General features: G+C 41.1%; 1 protein-coding gene and 1 long non-coding RNA gene across 7 annotated transcripts in view; one reads left to right on the plus strand and one right to left on the minus strand.

The window, feature by feature from the left end:
• Positions 1-23,638, plus strand: part of SLC12A1 (solute carrier family 12 member 1) — a 67,593-nt gene that overhangs the window by 26,828 nt on the left and 17,127 nt on the right. For all 6 annotated transcript variants that reach the window (XM_073303910.1, XM_073303909.1, XM_073303912.1 and 3 more), the window contains 12 exons: positions 2,099-2,183; positions 4,695-4,846; positions 5,512-5,619; positions 6,168-6,291; positions 7,872-7,973; positions 10,242-10,397; positions 13,559-13,658; positions 13,750-13,861; positions 15,855-15,995; positions 18,306-18,412; positions 19,617-19,699; positions 22,900-23,043. In XM_073303910.1, coding sequence (XP_073160011.1) covers positions 2,099-2,183; positions 4,695-4,846; positions 5,512-5,619; positions 6,168-6,291; positions 7,872-7,973; positions 10,242-10,397; positions 13,559-13,658; positions 13,750-13,861; positions 15,855-15,995; positions 18,306-18,412; positions 19,617-19,699; positions 22,900-23,043 — 1,414 coding nt within the window. The remainder of the gene's footprint in view (positions 1-2,098; positions 2,184-4,694; positions 4,847-5,511; positions 5,620-6,167; positions 6,292-7,871; positions 7,974-10,241; positions 10,398-13,558; positions 13,659-13,749; positions 13,862-15,854; positions 15,996-18,305; positions 18,413-19,616; positions 19,700-22,899; positions 23,044-23,638) is intronic.
• Positions 6,164-23,638, minus strand: part of LOC140894954 (uncharacterized) — a 40,125-nt gene continuing 22,650 nt past the window's right edge. The window contains exon 5 of the long non-coding RNA XR_012154012.1: positions 6,164-8,218. This is a non-coding gene — a long non-coding RNA (uncharacterized lncRNA). The remainder of the gene's footprint in view (positions 8,219-23,638) is intronic.

Raw genomic sequence — 23,638 nt, forward strand, 5'->3', positions numbered from 1 at the left:
AGGGTCCGTATTCTGCTGCTCTCCTTTCTTCCTTGTGTCAGGATCCTGAACTCAACCATCTCATGGTCACTGCCTCCCAGGTTCCCATCCACTTTTGCTTCCCCTACTAATTCTTTCCAGTTTGTGAGCAGCAGGTCAAGAAGAGCTCTGCCCCTAGTTGGTTCCTCCAGCACTTGCACCAGGAAATTGTCCCCTACACTTTCCAAAAACTTCCTGGATTGTCTGTGCACCGCTGTATTGCTCTTCCAGCAGATATCAGGGTGACTGAAGTCTCCCATGAGAACCAGGGCCTGCGATCTAGTAATTTCTGTGAGTTGCCGGAAGAAAGCCTCGTCCACCTCATCCCCCTGGTCCGGTGGTCTATAGCAGACTCCCACCACGACATCACCCTTGTTGCTCACACTTCTAAACTTAATCCAGAGACTCTCAGGTTTTTCTGCAGTTTCATACTGGAGCTCTGAGCAGTCATACTGCTCTCTTACATACAATGCAACTCCCCCACCTTTTCAGCCCTGCCTGTCCTTCCTGAACAGTTTATATCCATCCATGACAGTACTCCAGTCATGTGAGTTATCCCACCAAGTCTCTGTTATTCCAGTCACATCATAATTCCTTGACTGTGTCAGGACTTCCAGTTCTCCCTACTTGTTTCCCAGGCTTCTTGCATTTGTGTATAGGCACTTGAGATAACTCGCTGATCGTCCCTCTTTCTCAGTATGAGGCAGGAGCCCTCCCCTTTTGTGCTCTCCTGCTCGTGCTTCCTCCCAGTATCCCACTTCCCCCAGGGCTTTGGTATCCTTCCACCGGTGAACCTAGTTTAAAGCCCTCCTCACTAGGTTAGCCAGCCTGCTTGCGAAGATGCTCTTCCCTCTCTTCGTTAGGTGGAGCCTGTCTCTTCCAGACTTCAAGGCCTTTTGCTCAGACCCTGAACGGGTGATGACATATTGAGTAAATGTCCTTCTAGTTAGTGTTTTAAGATTGCAGCATAAGATCCCACCTATACAATCGCTACTTGTCACATGAACACTGGGATGGCATATGTTAAAAGCCGTAATGACTGAAGGTTAAAGATTCATATGCAACTAAAGTGATTTGTTTGGGGATTTTTAGCCCAGTGAAACTTTACTACATTAATACTTGTTTGATAATGTTAAGAGTTAACATAATTAAGTCATTCATCCACATTACACACAATGATTTGCTAAATTTCATTGACAAAAACAAATCTGTTTAATAAAGATCCAAAAAATTTCTGAAAAACGTAAAAATATACCTTTCGTGCTCCTTTAAGTAAAAAAATAAAATAAAATTATCACTAAACCAAAATTAAAAAGAAAATTAACAAAAAATAGCTTTCTAGGCTGAACAAGTATACACCAAGTTATTGCCTGCAAGAATTTTTAAGGTATTAAAATCTCCTAAAAATCATAATTAATAATGGAATGTCTTAGAGCCCTTTATCCACAGAAGCATGAACAGTGCTGATATAGTTTTCAGTTACAGTTTATAGAAGAAATGCTGACCCAACACACTTGCCTCTCCCAGCAATAACACATAGCTGACTTTTCCTGAATAATCTAATGTAAAAGTAAAAGCAACCTGAAAGGTAGGAGCTCACTTCGGACATAACTGGGGATTATGAGTTTCCAACAGTAATAGTAGTGTCCTTTCTTTCAAAATGACTATTTCCCCTAATCTTACTGGCTAATTGAATTGTACAATGGTTTGGGTGAGTGCTTAAAGCAGGAGACTAAGGGCCACTGTTATGTTAGTGCAAAGGGGACTTAAATTAAATGTACAGCTAGGGAGTCTCACAGTGTGGCCCTGCCCTAAATGGAGTTCTGCAGTGCCTCCTTTGCAGCATTCAGGGGAGGGGGATGGTGCCACAGAAGTATCTGACTCCATCCCCATGCTGGAGAGTGAGTTCCTTGTACAGATCTAATGGGTAACAATTTCTCCCTCCCTAAAATATTTTATTTTAAAATATCACAAAGTGGCAGCACCAAAACTTGCTAACTTGTAAATAATCACAGTACACACTCTTAATTTACAAATACATAAAGGACTCACATCAATTTTTGCAATTACAATTTTTAAGGATCCACAAGCTGCTATACCCAAAGGAACAATGTTGGCCATTCTGATTACATCTGTTGCCTATCTAGGAGTTGCAATATGTGTAGGTAAGTAGTGAACATCTGTTTTGTGTCACAATTAATATAGTTAAGTAGTTTTAGAGCTCTATACGCACCCTCAACCTCATCATTACTTTTGATCTGGAGGATTTGCTATGTAGTAAGACAGCTCTTTCGGCTTTATAGTATTTAAAAAACAAAACAAACCATTCAGCAAAAACAAAAATCTCTATGTGGCATCTGGGTAGAATTTGAGCATATGTGTGCTTACATATGGGTAGAGAGATTCTTTACACATTATAAAGAAACTCCACAATGCCAAATGATTTAGCAACAAAGACCATCCATGTACAGTACTTAAGAACAAACTAGTTTGGTAGTAAAGGGTAGGAGAATTACCACAAATCAAACTGCTCATGATTTTGCTCCTCTTTCACATGAAAGTTCTCCAAGTGGCCTCCAGCTGCTCTCCTGCTGACATTACTGCACACACAAGTGTCAGAGTTACATGCAAACTCTGAGTCTTCACATTTCAAGACAGGATAAATCAATTAATTCCCTAAAGAAGAAATGTTAGGCCACAAGGTGCCCCATGGCACTGGAGTTTGGAAATGACAGTTCAACAAAACAAACACAGGATAGAACACAGGCTTGCACTGCAGGCATCATCTGTGTAAGACAAACATTCAATTAAATTCTCATTACAAAGGGTACAATAAATCTTTGATCAAGAAATAAAGGTTTCTTTCCACTTTAACAATGCTGCAAGAAACAATTAGTAAGTGGCACTCTTCCCCTCTGAATATGTGCCCTAGCATGTACTAGGGCTCTGTGGGAAACTTCCTTTCAAAGGAGAGAGAAAAGTAAAGGCTTCCAACTTTTTGGGTGTTGGTACTTTATGCAAAAGTAGATGTGCTGTTGCCCTAGCCATATTCAAACTCTGGTAACTGCATTCTGTATACCTGCATTCCCCCTGCAATTTCAGTTTCAGAATTCAGAAAGTGAAGTCTGCTTTAAACCTGTGTAATGTGGCTGTTCTGTTAAGCAGTTGCTGCACTTCAACATCAGAGGGGGCTACATTTCAGAGGTGGATGTGGTCATTTCTGTTCAGTCTGTAGATCGGTTTGCTACATATGTAATGGTATTTTGCGATCCTTAAACCATTTTTGTTTGGGTATGTTTGAAAAAACTGAATAAACTTACACATTAGCAGCTAAAGCTGTTGATATCAGAGCTCCATAAGTTCACTTCGGGCATGGCTACACTTGCCGATGTAGAGTGCTTTGAGTTAAACCAGCCTTCATAGAGCGCAGTAGGGAAAGCGCTGCAGTCTGTCCACACTGACAGCTTCAAGCGCACTGGAGTGGCCACATTTGCGGCACTTGCAGCGGCATTGGGAGCGGTGCATTATGGGCAGCTATCCCAGCATGCAAGTGGCTGCAACATGCTTTTCAAATGGGGGTGGGGTGGGGTGGAGTGTGACTAGAAGTGTGTTGTGTATATGTGTGGGGAGAGAGAGTGGGTTTTTGGGGTGCTGAGAGCATGTCAGGATGCTGTCTTGTAAGTTCAGACAGCAGCAGACCCTCCTCGGCCTCCCCCCCGCCTCTCTCTCTCTCACACACAGCATTCCACACTAATGGCTTGCTTTGTCTAGGAGCAGATAAGCAGCTGGCTGACAGAAACGGAACTTTCAAAGGGCATTTCCGCATTCCTGCAGCCGATTCCAAACAATGACAAGAGTGGCCACTTGACTTAAGGGGATTATGGGATGTTTCTAGAGGCTGATCAGAGCATAGTAAAGCAACACCTCGTTCACAGTGGCACCGTGGTGCTCCAGCAAGGGCACAGCAAATGTTATTCCACTCGCCGGGGTGGAGTACCAGCAGCGCTGTAGCCATGGAGTCAGAGCGCTCTACGTGCCTTGCCAGTGTGTATGGGTAATGAGCTAGTGCGCCCGGGCTCCTTTATTGAGCTGTAACTCGCAAGTGTAGCCAAGCCCGAATGTGTTTCTTCCCTCTTCTGGGGTTACAAACAAAAAGAGAGTGAACATAAATATCATTAGTAACAAAGAGACTTTGTATCAAATTCTCAGCCCAGGTAAATCAGTACAACTCTATTGACTTAAATGGAGCTACAATGATTTACAGCAGCTGAGGATCTGAACCTATGAAGCCAGTGGGAATCTTGGTTAGACAAGAAATGTATGCTCAGACCCTAAACTGTTTGGCAACATGATTGTTTTTGAATACTGGTAGTTTTAGAAGGGGCCATAGATGGAACATTTACTTCACTACATCAATTCCAAGTTAATTTAGATAATTTTCTGCTGATCTCCAAAGTACCTAGTGTTCCACTCCCATGAGTAAGGCAGTCCCCCTCTCCTCCACTGGCCCAAGTTCACAATCCAGAGAAGTGAACTTACCCTACTGAAAAGCAATACTCTGTGGGATAGAAGCAGCCATTTGTACATAGTCCATGCAGCTAAGCTCCAAAGTATGGGGGGCACATTCTTCTGTTGTCAAAAGAAAGGGAAATAATCACATGCTGTTGTTTCCCCAGCTGCATGTGTTGTACGTGATGCTACTGGGAACACCAATGACACAGTTGTATCTGGAATGAACTGTAATGGATCCTCTGCCTGTACCCTTGGCTATGACTTTTCCAGCTGTAAAGCCCAGGAATGTCGTTATGGGCTGATGAACAATTTCCAGGTTTTAAAGTGTTTTATTTATATAATATGCAAAATCATAAATGATACAAGCGCACACACACCACGATACACACACATATATAAACCCACAAACTTTGTTTACTGACAGTTAAGGCTGCATCAAGACACACGCCCCTAACTCAAAATCTGAAAACCATAGAAATAAGCTACAAAGAGATAAGTCTCCTGCATTGCTTGCCACTTTCACATTGCCTACAACACTCAAGAGCTCTTTCCAACACTCCAGAAGATACTAAAAAGCAGTCCATGCCTCTGCATCATGAAACTGACACTCTAGCAAAAAGCCTTAAGTGACCTTAGCTGCTCTTATATCAAGAAATCAGCACACCTGACTGCCACACTTTCCATACATTTGAGAAGTTATGTTGCCTTAAAGTTGCTGAGGTCATGGTTAAGGTTTTATGCTGATTGTAATGGGAGTTAGGCATCTAAATACCTTTAAAGATTTGGCTCTTAGTCTTTCTGGGCCTCAGTTTCCAAACTGTAAACTGAGAATGTTATTTCCTGACCTCACAGGGGATTTTGCCAATAAATACAGATGAGGTGCTAAGGTACTCTGGTAATTGGGACCATATAAATAGCTATGATGGATCAGTGTATCCTATTTGCGAGCCTGACAGTTCTTTACTTTTGTTGCTTCCAAAGGTTATGAGCATGGTTTCTGGCTTTGGTCCTCTAATCACTGCAGGAATCTTTTCTGCGACCCTCTCGTCAGCTCTAGCCTCACTTGTCAGTGCACCCAAGGTTTTCCAGGTACAATAAAGAGCATTAATTTCCTTCTACCCTACTTTGCTCCCAAGATATGTAATTAGCTGAACTGTATCTTCTTACCAGCAGTGATATAAAATATTTTAGAAAGGTCTTATTATTTTACTACAGAAAGAGGCATGGCCTACTGATCTGAGCATGGGATTCAGAGGCAAGAGCTGTGGGGTTCCTGCATTTAAATCCCAGCTCTGCTACAGACTTGCTGTGTGATTTAGACAAGTCACTAATTTGTGCCTCAGTTTCCCCCATTTAGCTACCTCTCATGGGTCTTGTGAGACTTATCTGGTAAGTGTTTGTATCAGAAAGAGCGAGTGTTAAGCATCACTGATTTTATTTAGCTATTGTACTCTAGGGAGTTGATTATCACCTTACTTCAGTGCTTAGATACCATGATGATAAACATCTTTGAAATACCTGAGATAGATACAATTATTTCTTACTAGAGCATGGTGTCATTTTGGGTCAGCTTTCCCTAGAATGAAATAACTTTTTCTAATGCAAAAAGTGCTATTAAATTCTGATTTATCTCCCAGGCTCTTTGCAAGGATAACATCTACAAAGCACTCCACTTTTTCGCTAAAGGATATGGGAAGAACAATGAACCACTCCGAGGATATGTTCTTACTTTCATTATTGCTATGGCATTCATTCTGATTGGTTTGTATATATGTTCCAATTGCCTGCTATAATTTAGAAACAAATAACTGAGAATTTAAATTCATTTTCATAAAAATATCTACTATTCAATCCCACTCCATCTTGGCATTTAATTTAATGTGTTTTTAATTCATTTCATTTTGCAAGAAAGTAAAAAGTGCAATGAGTGCAGAATGCATTTTAGATTGCTACAGGTTATTAATGCATCCTGTTCTTAAATCATTAATCAAACACTCAGCTTAGATGCTAATTGGTGTGCTCACCAACCAATGGTTGAGCTAGTTCTGGCCACACATTACTCTTGACCCACCTAACTATGGCTCAAGGCCAGAACATTTATTATTTTGGCCATTGACCACCTTCTATCAAATCCTTAAAAAAAACACTCAGGGCAAAAGAATCTTAACTGAATCCATTGATGAAATGTTTGCTGTACAAGGAATAGGTGAGACATTAACATCCACTCCAGAGATGCTAGTATTAAGTTATAGTGAGAAGCAGAGGTAATACTGAAATTGTAGAATCAGAAAATGTATGGGGCTTGATTTTCCCACTGAAAGCAATGGCAAAAATTTGTTTCTCTCAGATGAAGTAGGATCAGGCCCATAATATGAACAGGAAACATAAGTGAACTATGCTAGTTGGTTATTACTGCCATTATGTTGTTATTTTCAAAAGAGCTAAGCACCCACAGGTCCAATTGATTTCAATAGGAGAGATACATGCTCATCACAGTAGGAAATCCAGCACGGACACTTAAGACACTTCTTCATACACTTTCCATTTGGCATTCATTTCAAATCTCTTTTAAGTATTATACAAACCAAACTGATTTGCAAACCTTTCACACTGAAAATTCCCACTGACTTCAACACAAGCTCACAGCACTGGTCCTTGGAGATTCCCGCTATTGCTTTCTAGTACTTATTTGATCATTATTAGCAGCAGTTTTGGATGTCTGGAATTTTTGAAGTTAATTTTTCATAAGACTTCAAATTCAAGTGTGTGACGTGTTGTTTCAGAATGCCTCTTAAAAAGCAAAGAAAATAAATTCACCATCACCCTTTTGCTTTTACGAAGTGCATCATCCGCTCAATTACATTTTAAAAAAACTTAAACCAAAATTAAAGGCCAGATTGTGATGCCTTTCCATTGAATAGTCCCTTACATTACAAGTAGCGTCATTAAAGTCACTTATATCATTTGTAGAGTCAGGTAGTACCCAATCTGAGTAAGGGTTTCACAATCTGGCCCTAAATTAGCTCCCTCTGGAAAGTTACCCAGGTTTTGCAGGTGTAACTTGAACTTCTCCAATATCCAAGTATTAGTGCATTTTGAGGAAACAGCTGTCTAACCCCAAAGCCATCAGAAAGACATGCACATGAAATCTAAGGTTTCAAAGTAGCAGCCATGTTAGTCTGTATCCAAAAAAGAACAGGAGTACTTGTGGCACCTTAGAGACTAACACATTTATTTGAGCATAAGCTTTTGTGGGCTACAGCCCACTTCTTCGGATGCATAGAATGGAACATATGGTAAGAAGATATATATATGTACATACTTATGCTTCTTTCTTGCAGCTGAACTGAACACCATTGCTCCCATCATCTCCAACTTTTTCCTGGCTTCATACGCGCTTATTAACTTCTCCTGTTTTCATGCATCATATGCAAAATCTCCAGGTTAGTTTTAGGGCCCACTATGAACTGATTGTAGGCATCATAGTTTGTGATATCAAAATAGCATAAAAAGGGCAACTTAACATTTAGCTGCTGTCCAGCAAAAGTTCCGGCATCTATAAAATGAGTAAGTTATATGATAGAGACGGGGGGCGGGGGGAGGGGCGAGGTCATATCTTTTATTGCACCAACGTCTGTTGCAGAAAGAGAGAAGCGTTCGAGCTCCACAGAGCTCTTCTTTCCCAGACCTGAAGAGAAATAATAAATACAAGATAAAATAAAATGTCTGACAGAAGATATTAGCTCACCCACCTTGTCTCTCTCATATCCTGGGACCAACATGGCTACAACAACACTGCAAACAAATAAGATATACAATGTGCAGCCTGACCATGCTCCCACTGAAGACTGTGACTTATCTCTTCAAGTTAAGACTAATGGCTCTCTCTCAAACTGTAATTTGGCTCTGGAAATATATAGCTTTATGCTCCCTGCAACTGCACAGTACGGAAGGGAGCAGAACAATGCCACGAGATGCAAAGCTGCCACGAGATGCTTTCCCAGCTACACAGTCACTTCCACCGACCCCTTTGCAAAACTCCATGTGGCCTATCAGCCACTGGGGGAAAGTGGGTAAGCCAGGAATGTGGGGAGGGAAGAAACCACATCAAGTAGCATGATCTTCTCCCCAATAAATGCAGAAGCTCTGCAGTGCATTTTGTAGTAAGTTATTAATAATAGTAAGACTATTATTGGAAATGGCAGCCCCTATAGTGGGTTACATAGAGCAGCAATGAACCAACAAAACAGTGGCAGCATTGACGGTGGGCCTGCCATAGCTATTAGAAGTGTTGTAGAGAAATTGCAGAGAGTCCCTCCAAATGGATGACTGGGATCCATGAGGTCTCTGCTTAATGTTTTGGTCTGAGCTCTGACCCCTGACTAGTCTATACCATTGCAAGTCCTGGACAGGGGAGGAGAGAGAAGAGGATGAAGGGCCTCTCTCCAGGTATATGCAACAGGGGAGCATCCAGGTGTATTTGTAGCACCACGGTCAGAGTAATCCTCTTTATTTTCATGAATGAAAGGTTGACAGCCAAAAATAAGAATAATCTGAACAATGCCCCTTTTGACCAACAGTAAAGGCAATTTTCCGCTGCTGCAAATCAATTATTAATTTCAAACAGTAGAGACATACACTCTATTTCCAGTGTGAAAGAAGCCACAGTGGCGGCATAAACATATATATCAAGTCCCTTCCCACATGTCTGCATGCTGCCAGTTGTTCAGAGGGCAGAAAAAATAAGCACTTCTGCTAATTATCTACAGAGCTGAACAAATGCAGATCTGCTCTGTGCTGCATAGAGCTCAGTACAAATTACCTTTGTGCTCTTCATGTGTGCATCAGTCATGATTCTGTAACTACTTAACATTTCATATAAAACTATAGCAATTTTTTCTCCTTATTTTCCTTGTTTCCTTTGGCTCCTGTCAATTCACAGTGATAGATGTTCCTAATTGCAAGACTACAGGACAGTAAATTTCTTCACAGTGGTGCCTTCTCATTCCATCATTATTATTGTGATCCATGTTAGGGTACTGGGGACCTCCTTACACCTTCAGTGTTTTTCCCTCGCCAAAGAATCTGTTCTGAAGAACACCTGGTAGAGACCCACAAACCATGGATGTTCACCCTTTGACTCATCATTTTAATTGCTAGCAGGGGAAGTATTCAATATCACAGCTCAAGAGCAGTAGGAATAATACCTTTTTAAAGTCAATTGCAATTTTTTTTTCAGTGATCCCAAATGATTTCTAAGTTTAAAAGGCAGGAGCACTTACAATATTGAGATATATTCTCCTCTTGGAGCATAATTCCCATTAACATTAATGAGAGTTATATAAATGCATCAAAAAGGAGACAATAACCTATTACCTGCAGTTATGGAAAAATTCATTTTCAGTTCTGATTCTGTAATCTATGATTTGGCAAAAGCATGTAAATGCACTGACTGTTTAAAACCAACTGGACAAAGCCATTGAAGAGGTACTGTAGGGAACAATCCTGCAATAGCCAGGGGGAGAGACTTCAGAGACCCCAGCGGTCTGAATATCCAAGAGGTCTCAACACAGTCTTCATCCTTTTGCATACAAAACTATATCAAATACTTACGAGAGCCCTTTTACAGCACAATCATTTCTATCTGCAGGCAGTGTGAATATACCTTCCACCTTTTCCATCTCTGATTTTTCTGATTCTCATTTAAATAGGCTGGAGACCTGCATTCAAGTATTACAACATGTGGGTGTCACTTTTTGGAGCCATGCTGTGCTGTGGTGTCATGTTTGTCATCAACTGGTGGGCAGCTCTCATCACGTATGCCATTGAGCTCTTCCTCTATATTTATGTGACATACAAGAAGCCAGGTGAGACTGGAAAAGTTGTTTATTATTTTTTGTTCATGATATGCAGTTAATTGAGGTCGTTGTAGTCATTCCTAAGGCTACTGCCTAGGCCCTATGGTCATTCCTTTTTCAACATAACTTCTGCCATAAGGAGGATTGGAGGCCCCAGGCACTATGGAAGGCACACAATGAATAACAGAGAAATCCCATTCTACAGATTTCTTAAGGCAAAACCTCATTGTATTGTGGATATTACAAGCAGCCCAAGGATAACCCAAGGCCTAGTTCATACACAAAGTTGCACCAGTTTAACTTAAGATATGATTTAAAACCAATTCAGTTAAGCAGATGTACATTTGTGTGTAGATGCTCTGAAATCAATTTGAATCTGGCTTATATACAGGTGTAATTTGAATTGATATAAATTTAGCATAAACAGGTATTAGAGTATTCACAGAGAGGTTTGCATGAGTTTCATTAAACCAATGTAACTTCCGATTCAAGTTAAACCAATGTAACTTTTGTGTGCAGAAAAGGCCCAAAAGTAGTAGAGAATTTGGGACACATGGGTATAAAAATGTATAACTAAGAAATCACAAGAATACTACTTTAAAATTTCCAAAACATGGCACCCTAATAAAGGTCCTTTCCCTATGGCACATTTAATCCAGCCTTCTTGGAAGCAGAAAGGAGATACCCTAATCACAAACTCCAGCTCTTAGGAGGTATGAACTCTGTTACCCATTCCTAGATCAAAAGTCTAATCCTTCCTTTCAGGCTACAGCTTTCATCTAGTCCTCTCAACCAGCCCCATCTTATGCTAGAACCACCTCTGGGGAGAAACTTCTGAGGGAGATTTTTAGGAAACAGCTCCTTTCTACCCCCAAAGGCACATCTCCTTATCAGGCTTTTGCAACAAGCAGTCTAACTCAGTTGGTCTTAGCAGACTCACCTGTGCAAAGGAACAAAGCTGTTCTTTCAGCTTTTTAATCCAGAAGTGGCTCGTCTACTACACCCCTATTTGGAGTCTTAAATCAGAATGGTCACTAATTTTAGGGTATTTCTTCACAGCAGAGTTAACTAGGCTAATTACCTTAGTGTTGCCCTAACCACCACCACCACCACCTTCTTGCTGTCACACACACAAGACCCTCTCACCAGAGTTTGTGGTGCTTTCAACCTGGGCGTGGGTTACAGTCTAGGTTCCTCTTTCACTCAGGTTGGTTACCCACCCACTTTCCAATGAGGATGTAGGCTATATCACTGGAGTGCTGATAGTCCTCCAATGCCTACAAGGATGAACAAATACCAGGAAAGAATCCTAGACCAGCTCAGCTTACTGCAATACAAAGAACCACAGACTATGCCCCCCAGAAGTCCTAGTGACATGCACAGGAAAAGGCAGAACCAAAGAGTACAGAGTAACTCAGGCAGGGCTTTGCTCTGTGGCTGTTCACACGCAGGCAAGACCAACCAGGTGCTCAGACCTGGATTCCAATCACTGGGGCTAACTCTGCAGTGAAGACACTCTCTCAGACTGAAAAAGCAACAAGCTTCCCAGCTAATACATTTGCACAGAAATTCTCTCTCCCTCCCACCAGGAGAGGAGCACTTCTACTAACTACCCATATGAGATGTTACATTCTTTACTGGCAGCTGAGTGATACTCAGAAAGGTGAGACATTCTTTCCTACCTTGGGGGGGAAAAAATCAAAAAGGCCATATTCAGAATTTTAAAAGTTGCATATAATGCTGGTTCTACACTGGTGTAACTGGTGTTACTTCCCATTTACACAGGCACGACAACAGAATTTAGAAATAATTTATTTCCAGTCTGATTCCTTCAGCCAAACATCAGTAAAAGTGTGAAACAAGGATATCAGCAGCAAAAAGATGTGGCTTTTGGAAAGTAATTACATACAGCTGAATGATCACATTCTGCTAGACCAACAGTCTTGAGTATCTTAGAAAACAGCTGGGAAATAGAGCTAGATTTTTATAGCATACCCATAACTAGGATACCTGACTTAGACCACTTGCAGGACTGTGTAATCCCTGCAGAGTTTGGTTCATGAACTGAGCCCAGGGCATTCAGTCTGCAGGGGTTACAATGAACCAACCCTTAGGTTTGACTTGGAAGGTAACATTCCATGCCCTCTCCCCTGCCACAAGCCCAGGACTGACCCCCATCTTATTTCAGATATTTTGATGCACTCCGAGTACTTGCTTCTACTTTCTGCTCTTAGAATCACTCTTAGGTAACATTGATGGGCTAGCTTGCCAGGAGGCACAATATACACAGCTTCTGCTCTCTCCAAATCTTGGATCCTATGTTTAGGATCTTGGGGCACTACTGTTTCCTTTCTTTTCTTCCACTGGTCTAGGGGTAAACAGGTACGTCTTGTCCCCTTGCATCCCTCAAGACCTTATATGAATTAGGAGTTCAGCAGCTGTGCCAGGAAGCCCCAGGAATTTTGCATGCAGAGCTGCCACTTGGATCCTTACTGAAGCCTAGTCCCAGAATAGAGCGGGATTATTGTCATGACCAGTGCACACCCGTGAAGGGTGAGGGGATCCAAAGGGTTGGCTGTTAGGAGAAGGGAGAAAGGACAATGGCATGTTATATTGTTATACAAGGGTTCCTTTACCATGGCAGTATTCTTTGTTTCTCAGACACCATGCACTATAAAGAGGTTGCAACAGTATGCGTTCGATAGCAAGGCAAACAAGCTTGTGGTTGACTGGCATGTCTCAGTAAGTGAGGAAGCGTACCTTCAATTTTCTTCTTTGAAAGCATGTGGTTTTTAACTCATTGGAGCTAGTAATGTGCCTTCCTAACAGCTTCATTGCCTCTGCTGAAATATCACATCAAATGCAACTTCTTTATTCAGGGGTGTCCATTTGATACGCGGGAGAAGGGAAGAGAGTTAATGGAACAGAGAGCAAAACATCTCTTAAGCAGAGGAAGAACATTCCCTACGCTTTTCAAACAAAGAATGAGGCAGGATTTATTTGTATGTTTGTATTTGCATCATGCCCCCTCTCCCGCAAACATTTATGTGGCAGAGAGCATGATAGAATACAGTGTGCTATGGCTCATTGAGAAGACGATGCTGACATCTGTTATACCACTTAGAAAAAAACATGGTTTAATATGCAATGTTTTTCTTTGTCACACACAGAGGTAAATTGGGGCTCATCTGCACAGGCTCTTTACTATGTTAATGCACTAGACAGTGCACTGGAATTAACTGCTGTAGAAGATCATGTGAAAAACTTCAGGTAAGGTTTGCAGGGAAATAGTGAATGGCTCAGTCTGGAGTTAGATAGATAGATTCCCAGTTAAATGTAACCCTTTTTTTCCTTCCTCCAGACCTCAGTGCATAGTATTAACAGGAGGACCCATGACAAGACCTGCTCTGTTAGACATCACACATTCATTCACAAAGAACAACGGTCTCTGCATCTGCTGCCAAGTATATACGGTAGGGTTTATGTATGTGAACCTAAAAATTAAAAGCAAAATTCTCCGGTGTGCACTGCAGAGCTCCATTCTCCACTCATTTGGCACACAATGCTCCCACTGATGCTGAGGAGTAGAACATGTCAATGAATTTTGCCATGCGCCTTGATAAAAAGGCTGTCAACTGATTTGGAGCCTGCTCGCTAATGCCTCATTGAGATGTGTCTCAGAGTTCATAGTAGACCAACCAAAAATGAGAGGAGGTTTGGAAAAATTAGAGTTACAAGGAAAGATTTAAAAAATTGGATACACTGAGGCTAGAGAAAGTGCGGGGACAAGGAGGCACGATGATTTTGGGAACAGAGCACAGGAGTCAAAATACCCAAGGTCTCAGCTCTGCCACTGATTTGCTATGTTGACCTTTGTCGCTCAGTGCCTCAGTTTCCCCATATATATGATAATAGCAATACTCATCAAGCTTTTGGGAGAAAGGGATTCTGCTCCAAAATCTTATGAAGAAAGGAGCTACCTAAGTACACCTTTTTGTTATTATATGAGTAGCTACAACTATGTGCACGGAAAAGATGCAGTAAAGATGATAGGGATCATTTCAATAATGAGCTTATATTGCAGCAGTGAAAAGTGTAGTTTAAATGTAGGACAAACTTTTTTAACTGTAATAAAAACTGAATCGTGGAACAAGCTACAAAAGGGATTATGGAATTACCCTTGTTAGAGCTAGTCAAGTCCAGTTAATGCATCCTTTTCCTCGTGTTACTGAAGTAATTATTAAATCAATGCTACCAAAATGCAGAAAGGTGGACTACAAGACCTAGATAAGCTCCCTTCCAACCCAAACAAGTCTTTGGGCTTCTCTGCATGGTGCCTTAGTCTGCACTAGAGGGGTGTAAATTCTAGTACACACTAGTGTGTTGTGCAACAATTGGCCCATGTGGACCCTGCCACTGCACCCCGAAAGTTCCCTGGTGCATGTTAATGTGATCCCATTTCAAGCAGTATTACACCAGGGAACTTATAGTTCACGGCAGCAGGTGCCACATGGGGCAGTTAGTATGCAACATGTAGTGAGCATGAGAATTTACACCTCTCTAGTGAGGACTAGCACACTATGTAGACAAGTCCTATATGAGTATGTGGCCCTGATACTGCATCACTGAAGTTAATGGGAGCTTCCCATTAATGTCCGTGGGTACAGACTAGACAACTTCGCTTCAACATGGCTTCAGCAAGTTTTCTTATTAGGCATCTTCCTGTATTATTACTGGTTTTCATGTAGTGTTAGGAGATTTCATTTCTGCCTATAAAACAACACAAGTTGGTTGTGCTAGCGCAAGCATTTTTGTTGTTGTTTTTTCTCTAACAATTTCAGCTAAATTTAGTTTAGTGGGTAATAAAAGTGTGACACAATGAACCACTGTGATTTGTATAACTGCAGAAATAACCTGGTGATAAAAACTGCTATGTGCTGTCAGTGGGAATCCCATAATGCCTACAAATATTGTAACTGTTGGATTTTTCCCAATTAAGCTATCAGATGATCACTGGAAAGACACAGTAACAAAGGAGTTTGTGTGTCCAGTTTGTTAAGGTCTAGTTTGCCCTTACTGTCAGAAGATAGGCATTTAATGACTGCTTAAGATCTGTTGAGCCTTCTGTAGGGTTGCTTATGCAGTCAAGTCAGGTAGGGAGTTTGTTCGCTCAGAGATACTTCATCACAATATTGTTCTAAGACGTTACAATTCAGAGTACTCTTTCTTTCTGTCAGAATCACTATATTTAAGTAGCATTAACAGCCTCGGTCCTCTTGAACAGAATGTGAATTATGTTACCAGCACGGTTCTTTTACAAGCTTTGAATCTCCATGGACTCTTTTTGGAAATGTATTTTTCTGACTCCGTCCATTCCCCCATACAGCAGACTAGGTAAGTCCTTCAAAATCACAGTGCGATGTATAAAACAAAGTCTTCTTACTAATATTTTATTGTATCCTACAGGGACCGCGCAAGCTGTGTGTTAAAGAGATGAACAGTGGCATGGCAAAAAAGCAGGCCTGGCTTACAAAGAACAAAAGAAAAGCATTTTACGCTGCGGTGGCAGCTGACAGCTTTAGAGATGGAGTCAAAAGTCTCCTTCAAGTAAGCTTTTTATTTACAAAATGCGTACAAGAGTATTACATCAACACTTCCCTGTACGTCAAGCATTACTGTTTACTTGTTAAAAGGTCTTGTATATAAGGGATAATATGTTAAAAATGTAGAGGGTGTCCTGAGGATACCTCTCTTTGTAGTATAGTCTACTTCATGAACAGATTTGGTTCCAGGCTATGGAACTGAGAAACAAAGCTGGCTGATTCTATCCTAAATGCATGAGGCCCTATTATGAAAATAGAGGTGCCTTTAGGGCACCATACAAACAGCTGTGCCTGCACTTAGTGCACTGCAAATGAGTTCTTGTTGCTGGTATGCAGTATATTAGACATTTGAGAATGTTTTTGTATTTCATATCACAGGAAATATTTATCGTTTTATATATATTAATTTTGCAAACACAGTGAAGCCCATCTCAAATAATAAAAACTCACTGCCTGAAACATTTTCCTATCACTTCGAACATATTCCAGCTTTCTTATAAACAGACCATTAAAATTAACCTAACTTCACTGAAGATAGCATTGTCAGAGTCTAAACTGGTACCACTTTTAGATTCCCCATTTCCCTCTCTTTCACATGCACATGTATAAACATGTATGTCTCGAGGCACAGGGAAAGAATCCCACCATTCTCATGTGCAAAACATCCTGTCAACCTCACCACAAGAGCATGGACACGCAAAAGACTTTTTGTCAGTTCTCTGGTAACAGCTACCCACTGGTAGCATATTATGGGTTTTATCATGTTTGCTGAATGGACAGCAGAGGTGAGTGAGATGATGTATTAATATAGCAATATGTTAATACAGTACATCTTTCTGTTGTATTAAAGCTCAATGAGGAGTATCTTGAGTTTTAAATGCTGGGATTTAAAACAAAACAGCTTGCCAAGCAGCAGTTCTTTTTGTTGTTTCTAAGAACCATTATTCCTGATGATCTTTTCTTCTTCCATCTCTTTTAAAATGCCATGATCAAAATAAAAAAAGAAAAGGAGTACTTGTGGCACCTTAGAGACTAACCAATTTATTTGAGCATGAGCTTTCGTGAGCTACAGCTCACTTCATCGGATGCATATTGTGGAAACTGCAGAAGACATTATATCATGGTCTCTGTGTAATGTCTTCTGCAGTTTCCACAGTGTGCATCCAATGAAGTGAGCTGTAGCTCATGAAAGCTCATGCTCAAATAAATTGGTTAGTCTCTAAGGTGCCACAAGTACTCCTTTTCTTTTTGCGAATACAGACTAACACGGCTGTTACTCTGAAACCGATCAAAATCAAGTACATGAGTGCAAATAAACACTTCCCTTTCAGCAGTTTGGGAAGGTGGCCATACCACCAATAGAGTATCCTGGAGAAATCAGTATGAAATTGTTTTGCAGACAAGCTATTCATTTAAATGTGTACAATATGAATGTGTCAGTACAACTCACAAAAACAATTTTCCCATAGCTCTATCCATTTCCCTTTTGTTAGCAATAAAAATATGCAAATGCAATACCTCAAGAGCTAATATATTTGTGTATTCTAAGAAAATGTTCCTAACATATTGCATTTTTTAGTCTGCACTCATACTTAATCAAATTAGATTAACTGGAACCATGGGGAAGCTTGAATCTAGATCTGGTCCCCTCTTAAATTTGGATCCAACTTTTAGCACTCAGACCCATCTCTACCTAAAACCTGCTTTGAACATTGGAGGAAGCCTGGTCTGATGTTACATCTTGCCAAATTGCCTATTCTTCCTGCATATTTCCAAATTATTATTTACATATAAGGTGTACTCAGCTACTTTTGGATCATCTCCTCAGGGGGATGGCTAGAACTCCTAAACTAAAGTAAAGAATTTGTTTTTAACAAAGGACTGCCACTACTCCTCCCTCTGAGTGCTTCAAATCCTTAAAGGGACTTCAAGACCTAGTTTATTTACTTTATGTTACAAGCCAGACAGAAGCTTAATGCTGTTAGGTAGAATGAGCACACAAACAGCAGCATGAACTGGCTCTTGGTTTTAAGTTACTGAACCATTTTCATGAGAGCATGTCAGAAGAAATGCAAATGAATGTTAAATTAGCAAAACTACATTTCTTTCATCTAAAAACCATGTATGACCGGAATAATGTAGACCTAATCTTTCTACTTTCTGCTTGGGTACAGGCATGAAGGACATTCACAAAATGCAATCAAATCTTAAGAATCTCCAGAACATTACTTCAGTTATCTTTTGCCATTACTTCTCATTTACAGCAACAGCTGGTGTGTTTGCACCTTTTCATGCAGTATTTTAATATCACTAGGCTTCAGGTTTGGGTAGGATGAGACCAAATACCTTGGTGCTGGGATTTAAAACAGACTGGCGGGATGCATCTGCTGTGCAAATTGAAAACTACATGGGTGTTATACAGTAAGTTATGGTTCAGTTTCATCATCATATTTTCTGTGGACTCAAAGTATTTTGCATTTCTAAAAAGAAAAAATAATGTAAAATATTTCTAGTAAGTAAAACTGAAAGTATAAAAAGCTAGCTCAGCTGGTGCTCTAGCCTTTCACCTCTGGAGATCTGAGTTCCATCTCCCTCTAGGCTCATGAATGAAAATATGCTCAACCTAGTTCCTAAAGGATGTATGTTCAGAAGACAAAATCATCCCCACTGTGGCACATCAGGCAACACCTGGCCCATCACTGACACAGTAGAGGTGCTTTGACAAAGCTGCATAAGAAAGCTGCACAGTTCTCAGTTTTGTAGGACTACATTTTCTTCTTTTCTATGGACTGAGATGGGGAAAAATTAACTCCAAATAAATGCTTGGTGGATAAGAGAGAACACTGGCATTCTCCCTGTAGGCCCAAAGCACTATGGAACATAGGCACCAACTTCCCCACTTCCCCCTGGGTGCTCAACCCTACCTCTGGCCCCAGGCCCCACCCCCACTCTACCCCTTCCATGTGGGCCCGCCCCACCTCTTCCCACCCCTTCCCCAAAGTCCCTGCCCCAACTCCGCCCTCTCCCCCAAATCCCGGACCTGCCTCTTCCCCGCCTCCTCCCCCTCCCTCCCAGCACACTGCCAAACAGTAAAACCTCAGCCAGCAGTAAAACCCACTCCATGTCTCCTGATGCTCAGAAGGGATGGAATGGGGCACTATCATGGAGGAGCCACTCAAGGGTGGCACAACAACTAAAGAAGCTGACAAGGGGGAGCTTAGAGGCAATTGTGAGAGGAAGGTCCACCTCGGGGACAACCTCTCCGTTTCTCACAAGCACCAACTCCTTTGTCTTGAGAGGAAGAGTCACTGGAACCCTGCAAATTCACATTTGCTTAGTTTTGGCCACATTTCACCTCTGGTGGACTTAGCCATTGCAGGGCAGTGTGTGGCCCACAATGCTTCATACCAAGCATTAACATTTCTCTGAATGTCATTAAGTTAGGCAGTGACACGTACAGGGTAAGGCAGTAGTGTAGATAAGGGTAAATGCGGTAAATGGAGTTTACCCACTTGTCATTTGAGGAATATGGAGTTTAGTTTGGGTTAGCTTATCCACTTTTTTTTTTTTAACTACAATACCACTGGTGAGAAAGTGCCCATAATCATTTTATTTTTGTTTTCAGTGATGCATTTGATTTTGAGCTTGGCGTGGTTATTGTCAGAATTAGCCAAGGATTTGATATATCTCAAGTCCTCCAGGTTCAAGGTATGTAGTGATGGAATAATGGAATTGCACTTAACTTCTATTATTAAGGTATGCTTGTTTTTTAAACTATCATTTTCCTATTGGTTTCCAAACATAACAATCCACTGTAGTCCTGCTCAATGACTTGTTAACCTACAGCTTAATAATGTAAGATATCCAGAAGCTGAGAACCAATAAAATATGTGTAAATGCTGGAGCATCACACCATTTTCTCCATGTTAGTGAAAAAAAATTAAAGGTCCACTGTCAGCTTGAAATCTAGTCATTCCAAAATAAAGAGCTAAAAACAGTTTCAGACACCTGCCCAAAGGGAGAAGGAGGTTGTGTCAGCAAAACTCTGGCACAGATTACTTGTCGAATCCCCCTGGTCCAAGGGATGAGGCTGTCACTCTCAGAATCACAGTCTGGTTCCTGTCCTTCTCCTGGGGCAACACAGCTACCTACTGCCTCTTACTTGTAAGCATGTAGTCCTGGCCAATATCCGTACTGTGGCAGAGCTCCCACAGAAGTAAATGCACGTATTGCCCTGAGAAAGGCCTTCAAGGGTGGGCCTTAGAACTGATCAGAGGTCCTGCACACTGCTTCACAGAACTGGGGTCCCAAGACACCCCCTCCTTGGCATGGATTGAAGTAGTAAAATCAGGCACAACTAGGGTGACGGGTGGCTCCAATGTATGTTCCCTCCCTGCTCTTGGAGACTCTATAGGGCTGCTCTCCAAGACTGACATTGCTGGGACTTGTGGGAGCTACCACTCTCTAAACCCTGTCTGTGCTACTCTGTGTCACAGTAGATTTCACCTGCAAAATCCACACAAAGTTAGTGCATCTATATGGAGCACCAAGTCCCCATTGCAGCTGCAATTCCCCTTTCCAAAGGGGACAGTGCATAGTTCTAGTGGACATGGAGTGGCGGGGTTCTTCTAGTATGGGGGTTTCCTGGATCCACACAGTTGCCATCACTTTCTCTTTTCATCCTTGGGATGTGTAGGGTTTGTAGGCATCTCACTGCCTCCCAAGGACACTTAAAAAGGAGAATACCAAATGAAACCCCACCAGAAGAACCCTCAGGATTGCAATAGAATTACTGTCCCACTGAGAGTTAGTCCACTGCAGGAGAAACATGCAACTGAGCTATGGCAATTAAGCCACTGTACACAAAATGAAGTATTTTTCTTTTTCTACTGTACATGAAGTGGACTAAATCTAATACAAAAATAGGTATACGAGTTAATCATAAAACAGAATGATGACTCTTTGCTGCCACCTGCTGGAATTTTGCCTTTCTCATTTCTCCTTGCAGTATCCTGTTGGTACACATACCAAAATGCAGTCATTTATACCCAAAGGAGACATGGAATAGCAGAATCTTCTATGCAAGTAATCACAAAACTAAAGCCCATTCCTTAGTGGGCAAGCTAATTTTGTTAAACCCAACAGCAAGTCACCTTTAAGATCTTTAAGCATAAAAAGTTCCAGAACTTCCTTTTAAAAAACTAGAGCAGATGAGCACTCCACTTTCAAACACACTGTTAAATTCCAAATCAGCCTCTGCGGACTTCCCTGTTGATATCCCTAACACTTTGATTATTTGACTGGGAAACAGTCAAGCACTGACTCCTATTTTAAACCTCTCTGGGAAAACACATTCTATAAGACTCCAATGTAACAGTGATAAATATCAATTCTGAACATTTACTTTAGTTTATCAAGGTGCAAATTGTCAAAGAAATAGAAATACAACTAGAAATTACAATTGACCCTAAAAAAGTCAACAATGAGAACTCTTTTGAAGCGGATGATATTTAACATACAAACACATTAGGCTAGGAAGTGGGAAAAGAAACACTGTGTTCTATTAGATTCACTACATCATTATGTTTAAAAGAATAACTGAATCTTTAGTTTTGAGTAAGTGTATGTCAGTGGTTATCATCATGTCCTAATAAACATAGGCACTATGCTATTATACTGGAGTCGAATTTAAAATTTTTTTTTAGCAATTCAGAGCACCAACAGAGCTAATAAACTCTAATGGCCGCAGATGATTTTATATATATACACAGGTAATTTATCAGCCAGGGAAGAATACTTTTGTACCATATCTCACTCCAAAGAAAACAACATTCCTTATTAAAAAAGCTTACTACGAACTAGTGCTTACACCATATTAACTACTACCTCACCATAATAAATTCAATAGCAGTGGATGCCACTTTTCCTTGGAGAAAAGCTCATTTTCTCCAAGACAGAAGGGATTTTTTATATTACATATACAGAATAGTTTAGCGGACTCTTCTGTCTCTGCAGCAAGCATTTCAAAATGCATCAACACAAGATAAAGTACTGTAATATTTTCAATATATACGGTGGTCACATATTCAGTGTAAGTACTCAAATATTTATGAGCATCTCAAAATAGGAGGCAGTCTGCTCTTGTGATTACTGAAGAGGACTGAGAATTAGGCAACTGGATCATGTTCACAATTTAGAGTCTGATCCACAGCCTACTGAAGTGAATGAGAAGACTCGATTCACTTCAGAGGACTGTGCACTGGGACCTTAGTTAGTGACCTCACTCAGCCCCTCGTATTCTCTGCCTCTGGCACGTAAAAGTCTAGTTTCCTGTGGGCTGTAATACTTTGGTCTAATTTCAGTTGTTGGGTTTAGTGTGCAGGTGCTGGGTGGTGGTGTGTGATATACAGGAGGTAAGACTAGATGATTTGGTCGTCCCTTCTGGCCTTAAACTCTATAACTCAGTGTGACACATGGGGCAAATCACTTACTACTTCTGTGCCTTGGTTTCCCAGTTTGGACAAAATCAGCTTTTATAAAATGCTTTGATATCCTTGACAGAAAAAACAAACCAAAGTATTATCTTACTATAAAGTACAGTGATACTGCTATTTCTGATCTGGTGGACTAGCAAACTAAAGATAGAGAGCAACAGAGTAACACTTGATAACAATGCAATCTCTATGGATGAGTATGGTCCACCCTGAACTAGAGCTTTCACATATTGAGTTTCCTGACACCTACTAGGAAAATCATTTCACAAAAATTGTCCATATCCCAATATTTTTACAGTGTATACTAAGAATCATAACAGATAATTATAACTCTCAATGTTATTACCATCAACAGTTTAATTTAAACTGTAAATTATTGTGTTACTAGTTTCCAGTGTTGCTTTCAATTAACAGAGGAATTAGAGAAGTTAGAGCAGGAGAGGCTGGCACTAGAAGCTACCATTAAAGACAATGAATTTGAAGAAGAAAGTCGTGGTATCTGTGGATTGTTTGGCAAAGCCAGAAAGCTCAATATTACCAAGCGTGTAACCAAAAAAGGTAAGCTTGTAAATGACATAAAAGGACATTTTATAACACTTTCACTGATACACAGCTATACCTTCATTCTAGAGAAAAGCTTCTAAGGTACAATGATGTCCTTTGACTTTAGCTAGTGGAGCTGCCATTTAATCCAGACAACACATTAGGGAAATGTGCTAATGGAGTAGCAGAATGCTGTGGACTTGGGTTCTGGTACTACATCCCCCCCCCCCCCCCCGAACATAAATATTGTGACAAAGTTCCTGCGCTGCCTTGGTGGGTCTTGCGCTTATTGGTGGATTTGCTCGCCTTGGAGCTCCACAGCAGCCCTCAGCTTGGCCGTTTTTCTGAATTCACAGTCCAGGTCAACTCCTCCTGTGTCTGACCAGGAGTTGGGAGGATTTTGGGGGGAACCCAGGCCTGTCCTCTATTCTGGGTTCCAGCCCAGGGCCCTGTGGAATGCAGCTGTCTAGAGTGCCTCCTGGAACAGCTGTGCGACAGCTACAACTCCCTGGACTACTTCCCCATGGCCTCCTCCCAACACCTTCTTTATCCTCACCATAGGACCTTCCTCCTGGTGTCTGATAATGCTGGTACACCTCAGTCCTCCAAC

This window comes from Lepidochelys kempii, chromosome 10, assembly GCF_965140265.1.
Source record: "Lepidochelys kempii isolate rLepKem1 chromosome 10, rLepKem1.hap2, whole genome shotgun sequence".
Lineage (NCBI taxonomy): Eukaryota > Metazoa > Chordata > Testudines > Cheloniidae > Lepidochelys > Lepidochelys kempii.